At 45.9% G+C, this 20,834-nt stretch overlaps 2 protein-coding genes across 4 annotated transcripts in view; both read right to left on the bottom strand.

Annotated features, from left to right (window-relative positions):
• The window catches only part of CDKL1 (cyclin dependent kinase like 1), a 34,851-nt gene extending 31,134 nt beyond the window's left edge, over nucleotides 1–3,717 (bottom strand). The window contains exon 1 of the mRNA XM_050954731.1: nucleotides 3,413–3,717. Within this exon, the coding sequence (XP_050810688.1) occupies nucleotides 3,413–3,580 (168 nt within the window). The 5' untranslated portion in view covers nucleotides 3,581–3,717. The remainder of the gene's footprint in view (nucleotides 1–3,412) is intronic.
• A 5,238-nt stretch (nucleotides 3,718–8,955) lies between these two features.
• MAP4K5 (mitogen-activated protein kinase kinase kinase kinase 5) overlaps nucleotides 8,956–20,834 on the bottom strand; it is an 84,429-nt gene continuing 72,550 nt past the window's right edge. For 2 of the 3 annotated variants that reach the window (XM_050954600.1, XM_050954599.1), the window contains 6 exons: nucleotides 20,339–20,516; nucleotides 18,826–18,894; nucleotides 18,030–18,122; nucleotides 15,824–15,894; nucleotides 13,504–13,559; nucleotides 8,956–10,304 (listed from right to left, as the gene is read on the bottom strand). In XM_050954600.1, the coding sequence (XP_050810557.1) occupies nucleotides 10,217–10,304; nucleotides 13,504–13,559; nucleotides 15,824–15,894; nucleotides 18,030–18,122; nucleotides 18,826–18,894; nucleotides 20,339–20,516 (555 nt within the window). In that variant the 3' untranslated portion in view covers nucleotides 8,956–10,216. Of the gene's footprint in view, nucleotides 10,305–13,503; nucleotides 13,560–15,823; nucleotides 15,895–18,029; nucleotides 18,123–18,825; nucleotides 18,895–20,338; nucleotides 20,517–20,834 lie in introns of those variants that run through there. The other variant, XR_007774609.1, reaches the window with a different exon arrangement.

Raw genomic sequence — 20,834 nt, 5'->3', positions numbered from 1 at the left:
GTTTATACAAAGACTGACCCTGTTTTCACAGCAGTACCTTTTGTATATTTCAAAGCCATCACACACAATGGTATTCCTTTACACTCTCTGCATACTCTGGCTATCCTTCTGAGCCAGCTACCATAGCTTGTTCCTTACACAAGCCTTTGTCCACAAAATATTTACTCTGCAGAACAACTATTTATAAGGGGGCTACATTTTTCACTGAGGAAACAATCTCATTTGATCTTGGACAAACAGCGTATTGCCTAAGCCAAGAAATATCGTAATTAATAAACAAACAATCAGTTACTATTTACAAAGAAAATGTTTAAAAGATAGTGGAGCAGGTCTCCACTTGTTAAATCAACATCACTCCAAACACAGATCTTTTGGTGATGACCTGCAGTTTGTTGGGTTCTTTATTATTATGGGTGTGGGGAAGACGCATTTATCATCCATGCTTCTGACAAGTAGCTTCAGTAACTATTACGTTTGTTTGCAAATCTTTAATATTGACATAAACCTTAATGCAGTTTGTTAGGAAGAATTACGCATCTAAACAGACAGAACTGCAGTTTCCCAGTTCGTTCCTGGCAGGGCAACAAACCTATATTCCCTATCAAGCCTGACCCTGCACCGATGGTGCTTTTTTCCTAAAATGGTTCTGGAGTCACTACCATGACTAGACACAGGGATCCAATCCCGCTTCAGCTGAAACAAATGGGTCTTCTGCCACCGACTGTGATGGAAGCAGGAGAAAGCCTCAGCAGTCTTATCACAACCTCTCTCGCATCAGGACCCCACAGACTTATATAAACACATGTAATAAAATACCAAATGGGACCATAGCTTATAACAAGGGCAGCTTTGGGGAGATTTTCAGAACTATTGGGACACATTGAAATTTCATACTTACAGCAACAGAAACGTTACTTGGTTCCCAACAAGCAAATTAAGATAATGGAAAAGAACATTGATAGCAGATAATGGTCTCCTACTGCTCCATAAATGCCACGCAGAAAGTGGAGTCTGGGAAAAATGCCAGGTAGAAACCAGAGACGGGGGAAATGCTAATACTGGGAAAGAAACCTCTAAACATTGATCTTTAAATAAAGTTCATTTTTAAAAAGACCCTTCACTGAATATTTCCATGTTTTCTGTCAGGCTTTTTGGGCTAAAGCATCCTAAATTCTTGACTTACAGCTTATATAAATGACAATGTTCCATAATGTCTATTTCCAGCCTTAGATGTCTGAACAGGAACAGGTTTGGTTGTCTGGGAGTTTCCCTAGGGTTTTTTTGGTTAATATGGGTCACTAACAAGCACCGTTTCTGATGGTTCCTTACACTGCTTTAAGGTATTTATTGTATTTTACTGTGAAACATACAGAGATAAATAAACCGGATTAATTTACAAACATGAATTTAACACTGCGCATGGGCAGCCGAGAGCAGGATCGACAGAGCAACGAGTTTCTCCCCAAGAGACCTGAGGAGCAGAAGCTCCGAGGCCTCCTCTCACTCCCTAGTTAAGTAGCGAACAGGAGTCACTGGTGTCTCCCAACTAAGGGCCCCAGGCCACAAGCCCTTATGCAAACAAGCAATTTCAAACACGAGCTGAAGCTGAACGTTACTCACATGGGCAGGTCTGCAGGATCAAGGCCCAAGACTTGGTACTTCCACAACTGAAGTGGTGGTGCTCTGCACATGCTCCACAACCCAGCTTTGCCACCTACCACGATCATTGCTACTCTAGGAAGAGACAACCTGGACGGGAAGAGAAGGCTGCTCCTTGGGCTGCTGCTGGCCAATCTATGCATTCTGGTGGGCTCATAGGGAAGTATCTTGTACAAACACACTTGGGGCCAAAAGTCTGGCTTCCCTACCAACAAGGTCACTCGCAGAATAAGGTCCTACTCCCCACGAGTAAGCATAGCAGCCTCTGACCTCATAGCTAGATTTGAGAACACAGCGATGTTCATACAGCGCCAGTGCAATGAAGTCACTGCTCGATTCCTTTTTGGGCCACACTGGTTGTTAGAACAACTTCAATTTACATTTTAAGCGAGACACATGTATTCGCGTCGGATTGAGACTACACATTCTCCCCATCACATATGAATTTTAAGTTCCTCCAAGTGCTCCAAGCCTTAACTCTCAGACCTCTCTTAACATCAGCAAGACAGTGCCTTTCCCTACTACACACGGTCGCCTGTAAGGATGACCCAGCAGCATGGCACCACTATCGCCGCATCAACCAAATAGCTGTTTAGCAAATCTTACTACCAAAGGTACTCACTGAAATCGACCACACAACCTCCAGGTAACTATCTCAGCTCTGTCAGCAGGGGCTTTGTTGACTACCCCAGTTGATTTACCCACAGTAAAGACGGCTTAGGAAAAATGAATGTCTGGAACATTAAGCCATTTTATATTCAAGAGCAATGCAACCATCACCTAAAGCCACAAGAATGATACAGGTTTCAGAGCAGCAGCCGTGTTAGTCTGTATCCGCAAAAAGAACAGGAGCACTTGTAGTATAAGCTTTCCTGGGCTACAGCCCACTTCTTTGGATGCATAGAATGGAACATATAGTGAGGAGATATATACACACATACAGAGAGCATGAAAAGGTGGGAGTTGTCTTACCAACTCTGAGAGGCCAATTAAGTAAGAGAAAAGACTTTTGAAGTGATAATCAAGATAGCCCAGTATAGACAGTTTGATAAGACGTGTGAGAAGAAGTGGACTGTAGCCCACAAAAGCTTATGCTCAAATAAATTTGTTAGTCTCTAAGGTGCCACAAGTACTCCTGTTCTTTTTAAGAATTATATACATTTCCTCCCTCTAAAACCAACTGATAAAGGAAAAGATTGTTGTTGCTCTTTTCTTCCCAGAATTAAAATCAGTTCTGTTGGGATATTTATGCATAACAGTTATAACCCCCCAAACATGCTAGAGATTCCAGATAGCTGTGATTACAGATGCTGTCACCACTCTGCACAACAACTAGCATGATAAAGAGGGTTGCTGCTCAGGACACAAGTAGTTTGTAAGCAGGGAAGATTTATTCCATCACTGGAAAGCCACGGGGAGAATCGTTTCGTGTCCCAGTCCTTCTGTGCACAGATGTGGAAATAGCTGCTAGATTCTCAAAATCCCGCAGGCTGCTGGCATTATCAAAGAGCAGAGGGGAATTGGCCTCAAATCCCGCTGAAAGCCACTGGGACTCCTTGGGATGCTCTGGGAAATACCAGGCTAAAGACAGAGCCAGCTGAGATCTGTATCCGGGCTAGCAGCTTTGGGGAAGTTACCGCCGCGACGTGTTACTGGAATCAGAATAATAAAACCTCGGCGAGTTTAAGCCCCAGCCAAGCTACCCGCGGGCCCAGCGGCAAGTCCTGCGGGCGAACAGCGGCCAGGCAGCTACCTTGAGCATCCGGATCTCTCGAAGGGCGATTTTCTTTATCACCGGATCATCGTCCGATTCTAGGAACTTCTTAATAGCCACGATCTGGCCGGTGTCCCGGCTCCGGCATTTGAACACCACCCCGTAGGAGCCTTCGCCGAGCTTGCCAATTTTCTCATACTTCTCCATGGCCCGGGGAGCAGGTTCTCCGGGGCCGGCTGCGAGCTCGGGCACCTGTCCAGGCACCAGAGCCGATAGCCGGAGTCCCCCGAGCGCCCCGGGGCTGGAGAGCGGCCCCACGCCGGGCTAGGGAAGCAGCCACTCGCCCCGGCCCGGCTCGGTGCAGAGCTCGCCCGGTTCGCGTCCTGCGCCGGGCGCCCGGGAATTAAACTTTAATTCCGCGCGGGTCGCCAGGGGACCGGGACCCGCCTCTGCCGGGGGAGGCGCGGCTGCGCGGGGAGGAGCCGACACTGGAGCCGCCGCGGGTCTCCAGCCCGCGGGTGGCGGCTCCCGGTCCTGCCCCTGCCCCGCAGCGAGATCCGGGCCCGGGGCAGGCGCCTTTCGCTCCCCGCTGCCCCAACGTGGCAAGGCGGGTGGGGCTCAGGTCGGGGCCCGGGGCTGCCGTGACATCTTGTAGCCAGAAGTTCCACAGGCGGAAGGGGCAGGGCGGGGGAGGGAAGTCCCGCATTCCCTTGCGTGCTTGAAACCTCGCCACCTTTTATTGTCATGAAACCTCCACTTGTTGTGGTGTTGGAGAGAGAGCAGCCAGCCCAGCCCTGCCCTGCCCACGCTCGCCCTGGGGTGCTAATGCCAACAGCCCCCTGCCCCGCCGGTGTCATTGCTCTGCAAAGCCAAGGTCCAGCCCCTGGCACTATCAGGGCCCCAGGGGAGAGCAAACGTTTTGGCCTGAGGACTGCATCAGGTTTCTGAAATTGTATGGAGGGTCGGTTAGGGGAGGTTATGCCTCCCTAAACAGCCAGGCATGGCCTGGCCCCCACCCCCATCTGATCCCCTGACCGACCCCCCTGGGATCCCTGCCCCATCTAACCACCCAGGACCCCTACCCCATCCAACCACCCCCTGCCACCTCATCCAACCCCTCCTCTCCTTCCTGACTGTCCCCCCATTCAACACCCCTGCTCCCCACACTCTGACCACCCCAACCCCTATCCACACCCCTGCCCCCTGGTGACTCCCCAGAACTCCCCTGCCCCCTTACTGCACTGCCTGGAGCACTGGTGGCTGGCAACGCTACAGCCGCTTGGCCCAGAGCACCAGGACAGGCAGCCACACTGCCCAGCTGGAGCCAGCCACACCACCGCGCAGCACAGAGACTGGGTCAGGCCCGGCTCTGCAGCCCCACTGCCCAGAGGATTGTGCCAGCGGCACAGTGAGCTGAGGCTGCAGAGGAGGGGGGACAGCAGGGCAGGAGGGAGGGGCTGGCTAGGCTCCTGGGCCAGGAGCTCAGGGATCAGGCAGGAGGGTCCCACGGACCATATGTGGCCCTGTCATAAACAGATAGTTAAGGGTTAATGTCTCTTTTACCTGTAAAGGGTTAACAAACAGTGAACCAAAAACACCTGACCAAAGGACCAGTCAGGAAACAACATACTTTCAAATCTCCATGGAGGGAAGCCTTTGTTTGTGTTTTTTGGGTTTGGCTTTGTTCTCTGGATTCTGAGAGGGACCAGACATGTAAGCAGATTCCTCCAATCTTTCTGAAAAAAATCTCTTCAGTTCTAATTTTAGTAAGTACCAGGAAAAGGCGAGTTTAGTCTTTTGATTGTTTTCTGTATTTGCAAATGTGTAGTTTGCTGGGAGTATTTTAAATTGTATTTTGCTGGGGGGAGGCTTCTCTCTAGTGTCTATAAGCTGAAAAACCCTGTAACTTTTACCATCTAAATTAGAGACAACTTTTACTTTTTTTCTTTCTTTTTATTAAAAGTTTTGCTTTTTAAGACCTGTTTGATTTTTTCCCCTTGTTGAGGCTCAAGGGAATTGAGTTTGTACTTACCAGGGAATTGGTGGTAGACAGGGAAAGAGAAGGGAGGGGGGAAAGGGGAAATCCCTTTGTTTAGATTCACTGAAGCTTGAATCTGTCTCTCTCTCCAGGATAGCCCAGGGAGGGAATGCCTGGGAGGGGGAGAGAAGGGAGGGAAACAAACCTGATTTCTCTGTTTTGTGATTCAAGGAGTTTGAATCACAGTGATCACCTAGTGTACCCAGGGCAGGAAAGATCTGGGAGGAAGAAAAGAGAAGGGGGGGAAATGGTTTATTCCCCTTTGTTGTAAGACTCAAGGAATTTGGGTCTTGGGGTCCCCAGGGAAGGTTTTTGGGGGGACCAGAGTGCCCCAAAACACTATATATTTTTGGGTGGTAGCAGCTTATCAGATCAAAGCTGGTAATTAAGCTTAAAGGAATTCATGCTGGTACCCCATTTTTTGGACTCTAAGGTTCAGATTGGGGAATTATACCATGACAGGCCTGCAGGCTGCAGTTTGCCTACCTTTGTGCAGCATTTTGGAGCAAGGCCCCCACCCCAGTTGACAGATGGGTTAATACTCTAAAATAGCAGTGTAGACAGGGCTTTGAAGGTGCAGCTGGGACTCTAAAGCATAGGGAGGGGGAGCTTCAACCTGAAAATGCTGCCCACCCAGCTATTTCTAGAGGCCTGAGGCTGGCTCTGAAAGGCAGGTGAGAGGTACCATTAGAGACTCATGTTCGAAAAGCAGCAGCTCCTGCATGCTGAGGTGTGGGGCAGTGGCAGCAGTACATGAGCCTGACAAGTGGCTCCAGGTACATGAAGAGGAAAGGCACAGGGTGGTCCTGCTCTCCTTGCAGCTGCATCAGCCTACATTTCTCTGTAAGAATCCTTTGCTGAGAGGCCTCCAGTCCCACACCATTAGCCAAGAAAGCAAGCCCCTACTCGTGCCTTCCCTACAGGTAGGTATCAATTTACCTCCCGCTGTTCCCAACCAACCTAGAACAGGGCTTCTAGATATCAAATAAAGTGCATGTGGCAGGAAGGCTGAAAACAAAGTGAATATAAATGGAGTGGTGGTGTAGCTCTCTTGGTCTCAGGATGTTAGAGACACAAGGTGGGTGAGAGAGACAAGCTTTCAAACGTACACAGAGCTCTTCTTCAGAGCTCAGAGCAGCTCTGCATAAGCTGGAAAGCTCGTCGGTCTCTCCCCAGCAGAAGCTGGTCCAATAAAGATATTACCTCGCCCACCGTTCTCTAACAACTGAACAAGCAGGAAAGTCTAGCTAAACAGTCTGCACGTCCAGCCTCAGCTACAACCTAGTGGAAATGCAAGAGTTTAAAAACCAACATCCACCTCAGAAAGTTTCCTCTCAGCAGCAAGCTGCGATCCTCCCAGGGCTCATGTGTCTGGTTGGAATCACTGTTGGGCTTCACTGCCATGTTGCACCTTTCCTCCTCAGCTAACTTAGATGTCACTACCACCACTACAGGTGTTTCTCAGTTTACAATAGATCTGATCACATTCATTAACCCCATTTGCTTTCCTAATCTGCTGTTTGCATTTCAAAGAACTCAAGGAGCCTGTTTTAGTCTTAAGTTGAATACAAAACTTGTTCACAGAATAATTAATACTTTGGCACCTTTCACAGGTCCTGAGCTAACCTTGTATTTAGTGCTAATAATTGCACTCTGGGGTATTTTATCCTGGTTGAAATGTTACAGAACAGACAAGGTATAAACAATATTAGACAAACTTCAAATGTCGATAGCAGCTACAAGTCATGTGGGAAGAGACCATTTATGTCAAACTGATGTTTGCTGTAGGGCAGTTTTATAGCTGTACCTTTTCTTCTGCTGTTTTAAAGCATGCCATACTAACAGATGTATCCTACTTCTAATATGATTAGAATAAGACTACAGTAAAGCCACTGCAGCTGTGCTACTACAGAATTCTTCTGACAACCTAGCCAGGTTGACATTAGGGGTTAGGTTCACCTAATTACAGCACTCAGAATATGAAATTTTGCACAGTTCTGAGTGGTGTAGCTTGGTAGATCTCATTTTTAAGTGTAGCCCAAGCCTTAGTAATAAATCACCTTTAAATATGGCAAAAGTCATTTCTATACTAGAAAATATAGCTAACTACCACTGAAAGTTTGTGACTTATTTTACCGCAACAAGCCAAGTGATAATACAAGGACATTCTGATACCACCCTCTGTTAAAACTTTTCATTTGAAACGTCAGCTTGAAAGTATCTTAAATGAATCCTCTCTCGCTCAAATACATACACAGCTGAAAAAATATTTGCAGAAACAAAATATTTTTATCTAGTTTGCTTTGCCATTTGAGATTCTGTAAAAATCTCAACAGCCACAGACTTTTTGTACATTCAGTTATTGGATGAGTGGAGAACCTCCCACTCCCAGAGAATACTTTAGAACAGTGTTTCTCAACAACCAGTCCATGGACTGGCACCAGTCCTTGCGATTTCCCTGACACAGTTTAGGAAGAAATCAGTTGGGCCCTACTATCCAAAACACTGCTTTAGAAAGCAAAATAATGGGACTTTTATAATGACACAAACTCCTTTCCAATTCTTCAAAAATACAAAACTTGTGTGCTACTCTTGTAAAATTTCTGATACAATTTATAATTAATTAGCCACATTATTTCAACATTATCCTATCTACAGTGTACTGTTTGGGAATATTTGTAAGGTCTTTATAAACGTCAATACAGTTTCTGAACTAAAAACACTAACTTGATTTAACTGTCAAATCAATACTACAAAACTAGGTTTGAATGACAACTTAAGTGGACAAAGCGTTTACATTTCTGCAGTTCAATCTTCCCACCAAGAGATCAGAACAATATGAAGGGGAATAGCTCGGTGGTTTGAGCATTGGCCTACTAAACCCAAGGTTGTAAGTTCAATCCTTGAGGGGGCCATTTAGGGATCTGGGGCAAAAATCTGTCCAGGGATTGGTCCTGCTTTGAGCAGGGGGTTGGACTAGATGACCTCCCTTCCAACCCTGATATTCTATGATATGATTCTAGATGCACCAAACAAGACATGACTCTCCTGATTCCTCACATGCACCAACTACCCATTGTTAATTTCAGCAATATTAATTATGAATCAAGCCATTTGATTTCCAAAAGGACAATGAGGCTCTTCATTCTCTCAGCAGATCAGAGGACATCAAACCACTCATGTTTGCCTCAGAATCTGTCAACATAGCTTAGCAACAAAGCTTGTTGGTATTGTTAAATTTACTCTGTTCTGTTATTGAAATGAATTGTGAAGGTTCTAACATATTTTCCCCCTATTAATTTAGCAGATATTGAGATTGAATGGGACACCCCAGTATACACTAGAATTAAGTGTTAAAATAAACCCGAACTTTAAATAACTGCTACTGCATCAGCCTCTGGCCTGATGCTGCTTATATCACGGCTAGAGTGTTATTGTGGGGTAATAACACCCCATATACAGGGTATGAACAGCAGTCTATCTGGTAGCATTTAAGTGTCCAGGGTACCATCAGAACGTTCATTAATGAGCACAGACAATAGGAAGCAATGTGACTCTTTAATGGAGGAATAAGGTGATAAAGTATGGATGACAAACTAAAAAGGGGGGAAGGGGTAACAGGAGACATGACCCAAAGCTTTATTATAGAATACGGCTTCTTATCACAGATATTTATACTCTAGAGCTCGGAAACAACCATCACTAAATGACAGTCTGACAAACAATGTGAGCAACTATACATACCAAAAGCTTAGAAGCATAGTTGCCCTACAGACTCCCCTCTGGAATAGTATAAATAAAATACATGTTGTGGGCAGTTGGATACGTTATTCTCATTCCTTAAGGGTGACCAGGCACAATCCACTTACGTGTCCGTTTAATTTCACACAGGTTATCCCTAATTTATGAAAATAAAGCATGTATATATTACATATACACTGCCTGTCAATGACACACACACACACACTCACACATATACTGTACACACCCACCCACGAATAACGTTTCAGGTGTCAATATTACATTTTGTATATACTCTACACCTATTTCAGTAAATATGAAACTCCCTTTTATGGCAACTCTGTAGGCAAAATGAATACAAAATACTTTGTTGTACAAAATTGCATTTATACAGGCACAACCAATGTTGTACTATAACCCCCTTCAACAATGCGCTACATCTCTACAAGGACCAAGAATCATCAAATCTTTATACAACTGTAAAAAAGGCTAAGCTGCTCTGCAACCTTCTTTTGCTAAAAGTTAGATACATTACACCATTCCAGCAGCAGATTAATAAATAACGATTAAATAGTCTATTTTACAAAGCCATACAGAATGGCAGATTTAAAAATGAAAAGCATTGCTGATCCTTTCACTTCCTGCGCAAATCATCTTTATTAAGGATAAGACTCAGTATAAAGGACTGGCCAGCACTATATTTATATCTACAGGATACAAGGACAACCCAGAGGAAGTAAACACCTAACTTTTTATGACACCTTTATTGCATTTTTTTTTTAAAGGCTGTGTTTCCCTAGGATTAACAAATAAAGGACTATTTATCTCAAAGCTTTTATTAAGCAAACTTGATATAACCAGCCACACAGTGGCAAGAGACAGAACTAGCTGTTTCCAGCTGCGAAAAGTACAATATTGATTTCTACCCTACGGACCAGATAATTAAGATCTCAAGAAGAGAAGAAGTAAGTTACAGTCCAGCTTGTATTTGAGTTTCCTTAATGGTTCTTTTTTCCTTATGTGATGGATTCAGTCTCTTGTTATTTGCATTGGGTTACTGTTCCTTAGTAACTATTTTCATGTCCAGCCAAGATGTAGAGATTGCTGTGTGCAGTCGGGTTTTCTGTCGGCCTACTTTCTAACACTACAACCCTGCAAGTGAACACAAGCACAAAATAGAATAGGGTTAGCTGGAAAACAGAGATCCCACGGTTTAAATACTAACATCAAAGAGGAACACCACCCATTGTTCATAGGCTCATAAGGTGACAGAGGTATGTTGATATTCCTTTAATGCCCATTTAACTTATGCAAACAGCATTGTTGTAGCCATGTTGGTCCCAGGATATGAGACACACAAGGTGGGTGAGATAACATCTGTTATTGGACCAACTTCTGTTGGGGAGAGAGAGAAGCTTTTGAGCTCTTCTTCAGGTCTGTACATCTAGATGTATAGTTGTGCCTCTGCAACACGTGTGGTGAAGATGAGCTTTCCCGTCGGCATAATAAAACCCACCTCCGTGAGCGGCATAAGCCATGTCGGCAGGCCTAGAACACAATCTCTTGACTCGTAAGAACCACATGGTTACGCTGCACAAAGCCTAGAAGGCTGAAGCAGCCTCGGCTAATGTGACAATTCTGGATTCAAAGAGCATCTTCCTTGAGCTAGTGGCTCCAATCAGACTGTACCTGTTCCCTGCTTGCTTTTGCTGAAGAGACTCAGCTGGATGTTTCAGGGACTGAGATTATAACGAAGCTTCGTGTGTTAAACAAAACAAGTCACTTAGGTTTGTTGCTATCTTATTCCAGACCTCAAGTCCCACAGAAGGAAAGAACATTTACAAGCTGGTTGTCTGTGTGAATATAATCCTTCCCTCAAAATCCAAACCATGATTGCTAGAACCAGGACTTTCCTGAAGGGCATGGAGCAACATGACTACCATCTGTTACATGTGGTTCGTTCTCTCCCCACAGGTCTATTGCATGGGGATTTATATATTCTAGGTACACTGTGTTCATATTACTAAAAGCAATGTCAAAGTACGCCTGGCGCTTGGACTGGAAGATGGCGCCAAACTCACTTTGGTTCTAATCACAATCACTTCTTAAAATCAACCAAAGGTGGCAGTGTTGAGCAACAAGCTGCATTGCCATCCATCTTTTTCCCCCCACACAACGGTCTGAGACAGGGGTCGGCAACCATTCAGAGGCGGTGTGCTGAGTCTTCATTTATTCACTCTAATTTAAGGTTTCGCATGCTGGTCATACATTTTAATGTTTTTTAGAAGGTCTCTCTCTATAAGTCTATATATTATATAACTAAACTAGTGTTGTATCGTAAAATAAACAAGGTTTTCAAAACGTTTAAGAAGCTTCATTTAAAATTAAATTAAAATGTTGATCTTACGCCACTGACCCACTCAGCCCACTGCTGGTCTGGGGTTCTGTTCACCTAGGCTGATGGGCTGAGTGGAGCCTGCGGCCAGGACCCCAGCTGGGAAGGGTCTGGCAGCAGGCTGTGTGGTGCTGGTGGCCGGGACCCCAGACCAGCAGTAGGCTGAGCGGCTCAGCTCACTGCCGCTCAGGGGTTCCATCCTCCGGCTCCTGCCAGCCGGGATCCCGGCTGCCGGACCTACTTGGCCAAGCGACGGTCTGGGGTCCCGGCCCTGCCCACATACAGTGGGTACCTACCTTCTCCCTGGTTCTGGTCCATTCTCTTCCTCTCTGTGCACTGAGCTGAGAGTTGGAGTGGACCGAGCACAGGACTGGGGGTGAAGGTTCTGGTCAGGTGCTAGAATGAAGGAGGGGGCTCAGGAGGTTTGGGTGTGGGGCACTTACCTGGGCAGCTCCCATGTGATGTGAGGGGTGCAGGTGGGAATGTGAGTGGGGGTGCAAGGGCTCCCATTTGGTGCTCGGGGTGGGGATGTGCATGGTGCATGGGATGTGGGGGGGGGGGTTGGGGATGCGGGAGGTGCAAGAGACAGGACAGAGGGCTGGGCGCATGTGAAGGGGGTGCATGTGTCAGGGTAGGGGGGCTGGGTATGTGTGGGGGAGCCAGTCAGGGCTGGGGTCATGGGGGGGGGTAAAAAAGAGTCAACAGAGGGCTGGGTTGTACAGCGCTCAGGGCAGGGGCCTGGGAGTGTGTGGGGGTGCAGGGCTCAGGGCAGAGCTGGGTGTGTGTGTGTGTGTGTGGGGGGGGGTCAGGGCAGAGGGCTGGGTGACTGCTCCTCCAGAACCCCCAACCCCCCCGCTCCTTGTCCCAACTACCCTCTCCTGGGACCCCACCCCCTATCTAAGCTTCCCTGTCCCTTATCCCGACTGCCTCCCTAGGACCCTACCCCCTACCTGTCCCCTGACTGCTCCAACCCTTATCCACACCCCCGCCCCCAGACAGAACCCCCTGGACTCCCATGCCTATCTAACTGCTCCCCGCCCCCTGACAGGATCCCCAGAACTCTGGACCCATAACAAACCTCCCAACTGCTACCTACCTGCCTGCCCCAACCCTTCTCCACACCCCTACCTCCTGACAGTCCCCCCAGAACTCCCAACTCATCCAACCCCCGCAGCTCCTTGTCCCCTGACCACCCCCTCCAGAGACCCCTCCCCACCCTAACTGCTCCCCCAGGACCCTCTTTGCTCCCTGTCCCCTGACTGCCCTGACCCCCTATCCACCCCCCAAACAGACCCCAGGACTCCCATGCCCCATCCAAACCCCCTGCTCCCTGACTGCCCCCTCCAGAGACCCTCGCCCCAACCACCGCCCAGTATACCACACCCCCATCCAACCCACCCTGCTCCCTGTCCCTTGACTGCCCCCACCCCTTACCCAACCCCCTCCCTTCCAGCCCCAGCCCCCGCCCCCTTACCATGAGGCTCCTTGCTCATCCGGAGCCCTGTCGCCGCCGCCACCCCCACGCGCGCAGCCCTGCTTCACCCCGCCCCTGAGAGCGCTGTGCGCGCAGCAGCAGGGCTCCGGATGAGCGGGGAGCGTCTTTCCCTCCCCACGGAGCCAAACGCTGCCCCGCGGGAGCACCAAGCCCCCGCCCCCAGAGCACTGCAAGCGCGGCAGCACGGCTCTAGGGAAAGGCGGGGGAGGGGGCAGCAGCTTGCTGCGCTCGGGCGGCACTCCAGCCCGGGACTCCAGACCCCGTGGCTTGCCGCGTGGGCAGGATTTTTAATGACACGCGGAGTCCCAGCAGGCAGCCGCGTGCCATTAAAAATTGGCTCGCGTGCCATAGGTTGCCGACCCCTGGTCTGAGAGAACCATTCTGGACTGTAGCTGAATTTCAACTCGTTTTCAGCTAACATTTAAATTAATACAAGATTTAAGTTTCTTAAATATAACTACCTGTCTGAACCCAATAAGCGGAAAACCCTGGTTTCATCCGAAATCTCTTGGGTAACCTGCAAAAGAAAAGGATTAGTAGAAAGTTCCTTTGTACTGGTAAAGTAAAATACATTAATCTGATTTAGAAGAGAAAATATCCAGCCAACTTCTTCAAATTACAATTTTAAATAAGATTTAGTGCAAAATATAAAACCTTATACAGGCACTAAGTACAGCTTAGTGATTAGACCTCACAAGATTAATCTTAAATAGCTTGTAATAGTGATGATTAGCACACTGCAGGATAAGATGGTGGACTTGAGGGCACTTTGCTTAAATCTCAGCAGAGAGACTGAATTTCATCTATCACTGCGCAGAGTTAAAGGGACACTGTCAACAAGATGAATTTTCATTAGAATTAAATTTTCTGAGCCAGCCTTTCAAATTGTCCGTCCTGAATTTGTATAAAAGGTTTAAAGGCAGAAATGTATAAAGTTTTTTTGGAACCGTTGATGATGTTTAGGGTGGGCCCAAGAGCAACATGCCTCATATAACATGCCTTATAACAACAAACCCAAAGAGCTCAAACTATTCAGCTTAAAGGGAACGTTCAGTAGTGACTTCATCGCAGTCTGTAAGTACCTATATGGGGAACAAATATTTGATAACAGGCTCTTCAGTCTAGCAGAGAAAGATATAACAGTCCAGTGGCTGGAAGCTGAAGCTAGACAAATTTAGGCTGGAAATAAAAGTGCAAACTTAACGGTGACAGTAATTAACCACTGGAACAATTTACCAAGGGTCATGGTGGATTTGCCACTGCTGACAGTTTTAAAATCAAGACTGGATGTTTTTGCAGAAGATCTGCTCTAGGAATTGTTCTGGAGGAGGCTCTGGCCTGTGTTACACAGGAGGTCAGACTAGCTGATCACAATGGTCTCTTCTGGCCTCGGAATCTATGAACAGCAACATGTTTGGGCCCATCCCTCTCCGTTCTCTGGACACACTTGCCTGATGCCTCTTTAGTTTCAGTTTGGTGCTGTGCTACCAGTAGATGCCTCTTGTGCGGGCTGGGAAAAAGCCTGCCTGTCATTTCCCCCAGAGCAGCACAGGACAGCAATGTCAGAACACGCATCTGACCATCCAAACCAGTGACACTGACTAGCCACACACTATTACAGTAACTCCTCACTTAAGGTCATCCCGCTTCATGTTGTTTTGTTGCTGATCTATTAGAGAACATGCTCGTTTAAAGTTGCCCAATGCTCCCTTATAATGTTGTTTGGCAGCCACCTGCTCTGTCCACTGCTTGCAGGAAGAGCAGCCTGTGGGAGCTAGTTGGTGGCGGCTTGGAACCAGGGTGGGCCAGCAGCCCCCCATGAGCTCCCCGCTCCCCTAAGTTCCCTGCACAGCAGCCACCCAGCAGGCTATCAATTACCAGCAGTTCAGCTGTCCCTCCCCGCACACCTCAACACCCCTGAGCTGCTCCTGCCCTCTGCCTTGGAGCTGCTCCTGGGAGCCTCCTGCTTGCTGTGCAAAGCTGGGGGAGACAAGAGGGGTGTTAATGTCAGGGTGTCTCCCTCCCCCCTGCTTACCCCACCTCCACAGAGCGGAGGATGATACGACAGGGCTCAGGACAGAGGGAGCTCGCTGGCAGCAGCTGCTGTCTCAGCTTGCTGATCTACTTAAAAAGGCAATGTACTTAGAGGGGGTGGGGTCAGCGTACTTAAAGGGGCAATGCACATCTCTCACACACATGGGGTGTGTCTCTGTCTCTCTCTGCCTTGCTGCCTCCCCTCCCACCATCTGTGCTGCCTTGTAGAGTGTGAGGCTACCTTAACAACAGTGGGTTAACCCTTGAGGGCTCAGCCGAGTGCTAGCTCATCATTTAGCAGTAAGGCATTCCCTGGGAAATAGCCCACCCGGTTCCACCCTCTGACTCCACCACGTCAACCAAGCTTCACTATCATCATTGCTGTGTACAGTATTACATTGTTTAAAACTTATACAGTGTATATGTGTGTTATATATACACACACACACACACACACACATACATATATATATATAGTCTTTTGTCTGGTGAAAAAAATTTCCCTGGAACCTAACCTCCCCTATTTACATTAATTCTTACGGGGAAATTGGATTCGCTTAACATTGTTTCGCTTAAAGTCGCATTTTTTCAGGAACAGAACTACAATGTCAAGTGAGGAGTTACTGTGTTATGGTAGCAATTTAGGGCCCCAGTCTGAATCAGCAACCTGGAAGCAGGTGCGAAGGGAAGATGAGTTAAAATTAAATTAAATTAAATTAAATATGGAAAGACCAGGTGAGTACTTACTTCATCTGACTTAAAGCTTTTGCCCTGCATGCCATGCTTCCAGAAAGCCAGTACACTGTCTTGAAGGCACACTACAAGAAGAAAAATAAAATTAGACAAATGGGTTGAAAGGAGTTCTATTGTCTCTGATCAAAGACAGCATTGGTGGGTCCAGTGCAGGAAGTGTGGCACCAAATGAATATTACACATTTTATAGCCATGCTATTTTTCCAGGTCTTGCTTGCAGCGCTGGCTTTATGAACTGCGGGGCCTGATTTGAATATCCGGCGGCAGTCCGGGGCTTTGGTGGCACTTCGGTGGCAGGGGGTCTGGTCCAAGTCTTCCACGGCACCGAAGGACCCCCCTCTACTGCCAAAATGCCGCCAAAGAGCCGGAGCGGACCAGATGAGTAAAATAATTTTTTTTTAAACATTTTAAGATGTGCCTAAGGTGTGGGGCCCTTCTAGGTGCAGGGACCAGTTCTGGGGAATTGGGGGAATCGGCCTAAAGCTGGCCCTGCCTGCTTGTTTCCCATGTGATCTCTCAGAGACTAATGGGGCATGCTGTTCAGTAGCTGATGCACCTGGCATTCAATTAAGTCACTTGAAACTTATAAACTAGTGATTGGGCTTTTCAAACATCAACAAATTGTACCTTTTTCTACATAAAAAGCTATGTCTGCACTGCAACTGGTGGGGTGACTGTAGCTTGTGAAGGCATGCCTGTGCTAGCTATCACTTGGCTAGTGCAGCTAGCAACAGCAGCGAGCACATGGCTGCATGTGTTTCAGCATCAGCTGCACAAGCCCACTTGGAATCCTGGGTATGTATTCACACTCCTAGCCCATGCCAGGATCCATGCAGCTGTGTTTTCACTGCTATTTGAGTCGTGCTAGCTGGATTAAAGTTGGCATGAGTATGTCTACCCAAACAGCAATCTCACCTCCGACTGCAATACAGACATGCCCTTAGATTCCTGTGCACTTGCTGGTCCCTTTCTCCTGTCATAAACCAGGAAGTACTACTTATTCCTATTCCAATCCCTACATTACAAAACCGAGGCTCCCCAGAGCCGAGTGCAATAAATTCCAGAAACCATTCACTGAACAGCCATATGCAAAGTGAGCTAGACAATTAGCGCAAGAGTCCTCAATACATCTTTCCATCTCTTCATCCCTTCAGAGTGTCAAAGGAAAGTTGTCCACGCAGTGTAGTCGCATTATAGTATAAATGACAGTGTATGTCAGTTGCTGGGAATGGAGGGAAAGTTTTCTCACTGAGAATTCAACTGGGTAATTATAATATTTCATGATTTAGGAAAGGACCACGTGTCAAATAAAAAAAAAAATACTGCAGTGACCTTTCATAGCCTGACCAGTTCTGAGATTCTGTTACACAAGACCCTGCACTGCCTGGACAGATGACCATGTGACATTTATTCTTTAAAAAGCTACCTCAAAAATCAGTTGCCAAAGGGAAGATGCCTAAGGAACCCAGTGCTCCAAACTGCAAGGAACGGCTGGGTAAGAGTGAGCTGATCTTGAAACTGGGATTTTTATTAAAGGCTTTTCACCACTGACTCTGGTTCCAGAACAAGTTTAAAGAATTCCAGTTCTGCAACAATTAACGTATACTAAATACCCACAATTTGGGACAATTGATCATGGCAGGAACACTCAGCGTAACAGTGCGCAAAGCTTTAGAGGTTACGGCACACCTTTCAAAAACAAGACCGCTATACACCGGGTAAGAGCTATGTATTATCATGAAGGTATGGATGAGCTAAACTGCTATCCGCAGGGTTTCCTTAAGTAAAATCTCACCTTTGTTAAAAATTGCTCCAACCTAATTTATTACTACAATAAGAACTCTTTGATAAAAATGTTTCTTACTGCTCTAGAAATGAGGAGGAACAGATGAGAACAATTCCTTTGTTTTTAATCAAGACAGGATACATCTTATTGAAAAACAGCAGGAATGACACTAGAACGGAATTTCCAAACATCAGGCTCAGCTCGCAAACACAACCTGGCATATGGCCTATCCCCCTAGGTAGTCAATGCAGTCAAGGAGACAATTCACTGCAATAAGCACTACACCAAGGAGTAAGCTTTTGCAGTGGTAGGAAATAAACCAACCTTGGCTAGGAAGAGCCATGCAATTTGAAGATAAAATCTTCTCTGCTCAAGGCTCAGTACTTGAGAACCAGTCGGGAGATTTTTACTTACCTACAGATTCAATGCAGAAATCAAAACTTAGCTCAGAGGCCAGCTTCTTGCTCGATTTCAGCTTCCCTTGTAAATTCACAATTTTCACAAATTCTCAAGGGAAAAGAAATACAAAATCAAGCTCAAAACCCGTTGCTGAAAAGGATTACAACAGCTTTACGTATAAAATGCTAACTACAACCTTCAGGCTTAAGAATATTTTATTCCCATGTCTGGCTTTTATAGTCTGTACAGAACGAATCAAAGAGCATGTTTCTATTAATGCACAAGTAGATAAGACCGTATGCATATCTGTATGTTTGAGACATTGCTAAATGTCTTCCTAAAAAAATACAAAATATATGATTATTCAAAGAAAAAAAAACAACCAACCACCCTAACATGAAGGTTTGTATATTTAAATACACAAAAGTCATGACTGGGTTGCTACTGAAACCATTAACTTTTCAGCCACGCTTCTGTGCATACAGATTCTTGTATTGCCAGGTGTGTTGTACAAGTTAAATTTGTGGTAAGAAATGAAGCTCTAAACATTTCTGATTTTTGAGTATTCTATTCTCAATCATAACACTGCATTAAGTTTAAACGATGAAAACAAAAGACAAAATAAAGGACATATGTATTTTTTTTAGAGGGCTGCAAACCTGACAGCTGCATGTATCTAAACCTTAACTGAAGCCCTGATATTGAAATGCAAGTATAAAAGAGAACCAAAGAGCTGACATCTAACAAAGTAGCATTTGTGCCAAAGCAAAGGTTTCTATCACACAGCTCCAGCCATCCAGCCAATACTTACTGTCCAAGCAGACTAGAACGGTGTCTCTTTCCAGCTGCGTTACATGAATGGCATCTAACTGCTGATTGCCTTGTTAAAGGAAAACAAAACCAGTTTACATTACACCTTTAAAACCCCATCTTAGCTCCCCAAACCCTATATTCTACTTTGCGCATTTACCGCGCTGCGTACAACCTTTACAGTTAGGGATTTCTATTCTTGTAGAGTAATTTTTATTTCTTTTAGTGGTGGAAATGTTAAAGAAACCAATTCTCCAGCTGAAAAAGCAGCACAGAGTCCTGTGGCACCTTATAGACTAACAGACTTTTTGGAGCATGAGCTTTCGTGGGGTGAATACCCACTTCGTCAGATGCAAGTTGCAGTTGCATCTGACAAAGTGGGTATTCACCCATGAAAGCTCATGCTCCAAAAAGTCTGTTAGTCTATAAGGTGCCACAGGACTCTTTGCTGCTTTTACAGATCCAGACTAACACGGCTACCCTTCTGATACTCTCCAGCTGAAGTGAGTCAGCTGCTTTCTGACCCTTCTGTGTTACAGGAGACAAGCGCAGGATTGAGTCCTGCCTCTCAAAAAATTGGGCTTTTAAAAGAGAAACCATAACTCTGAAGGGACTACTGTCTGCTTGTGACAGCCTGCCAAGAACATATCAAATCTGCTGCAGAGGGTGTTCGCAACAAGGTACAATAGTGAGTAGTGGGGATCAGCACAGGATACTTCCCCTATGGAGAATTCATGTTTGGAGATGACAATCTAGGAAGACCAGCATGACTGATAAGTTAAATACTAACAGTTTATATAGCTTTAATTCATAAAATGAGCTTGCCCACTAGTGCCGTTAAAAAGATACCTTTAAATGTGGAAGGATGTGTCTGAATCAGCTTAGCAGAGAAAAAAAGTAATCAAGGTAGCAAATAGCTTTTGAAGAGAAAGGAGTACTTTTTCTATGGCATAAATGGGCAATGAAATATAAAAACGGTTTATGTGGGGCCACAAGAGAGAGGCATGCACTTCGCTGAGAGTGTCCAGAGAGGAAAATGGGGAACAGACTCGAGACTAGTCCCATGGAGGGACATGGAGCAAGTAACCACACACAGAGCTCTTAGCTGAGTGGGTCATGTTCTGTTTTTCAAACATGCACTTCAATACATGGTGCTTTTAAAATGAAGCCTTTTAAAAGGTAAATTAAATTGGAGTTGGGCAGAAAATGGACTTGGAAAGGTCTGCAGGATCAGCCTCCTATGTGATGATTAAGTAGAGGGAATGAAGTAATTTTTGAAGTATTTGAAGTAGTTCCCCCAACTTTTCTCAGGAAGTGATTTTACATCTTACTACAAAACAGTTATGCTCAGAAGGCCAGAGCACAGAGAGGAAGATGCAATCCAGGCTGGCATGCCACTGCAAGGCCTATATCCAGATATGTATGCGTGCCTCAAAAATTAACTATGATGAAGGAATCAAGCTGGTAGAGAAAGTGTTTCTACATTACTTAGAATGCAAGTTCCAAAACCTTACCTGCACCAATTTCTGTAAACCATGAAGAAGCAGAGTTCAAGTTGATTGTCTCAAACTGAACTACCTGATTTGGTTCTGTGCCCTTACTAACAGCCACACAAACCATGGGGTATTCCTGCTCTGGTATCACTAGCATTTCAAACACATTCAGAGGGGTTGGCAAAGGAAAATCAAAGTGCTGAAAAATATTAAGATAAATCAAGTTTAGAGGTTACTTTTATCTAGCATGTAGACAGGCAGCCTAAAAACTGACATGCACAGATAATGAGAGATACTAATGAACATCAGAACATAAGAAGGGCCATACTGGGTCACATCAAAGGTCCATCTAGCACAGTATCCTATCTTTCAATAGTGGCCAATTCCAGGTTCTTCAGAGGGAATTAACAGAACAGGTAATCATCACGTGATCCATCCCATTGCCCGTTCCCAGGTTCTGGCAAACAGAGGCTAGGGACACCATCCTTGACAATAGCCACTGACAGACCTATTCTCC

Source organism: Gopherus flavomarginatus, chromosome 5, assembly GCF_025201925.1.
Source record: "Gopherus flavomarginatus isolate rGopFla2 chromosome 5, rGopFla2.mat.asm, whole genome shotgun sequence".
NCBI lineage: Eukaryota > Metazoa > Chordata > Testudines > Testudinidae > Gopherus > Gopherus flavomarginatus.
The sequence above is the reverse complement of the archived record's forward strand: the minus strand, read 5'-3'. Positions and strand labels throughout refer to the sequence as shown.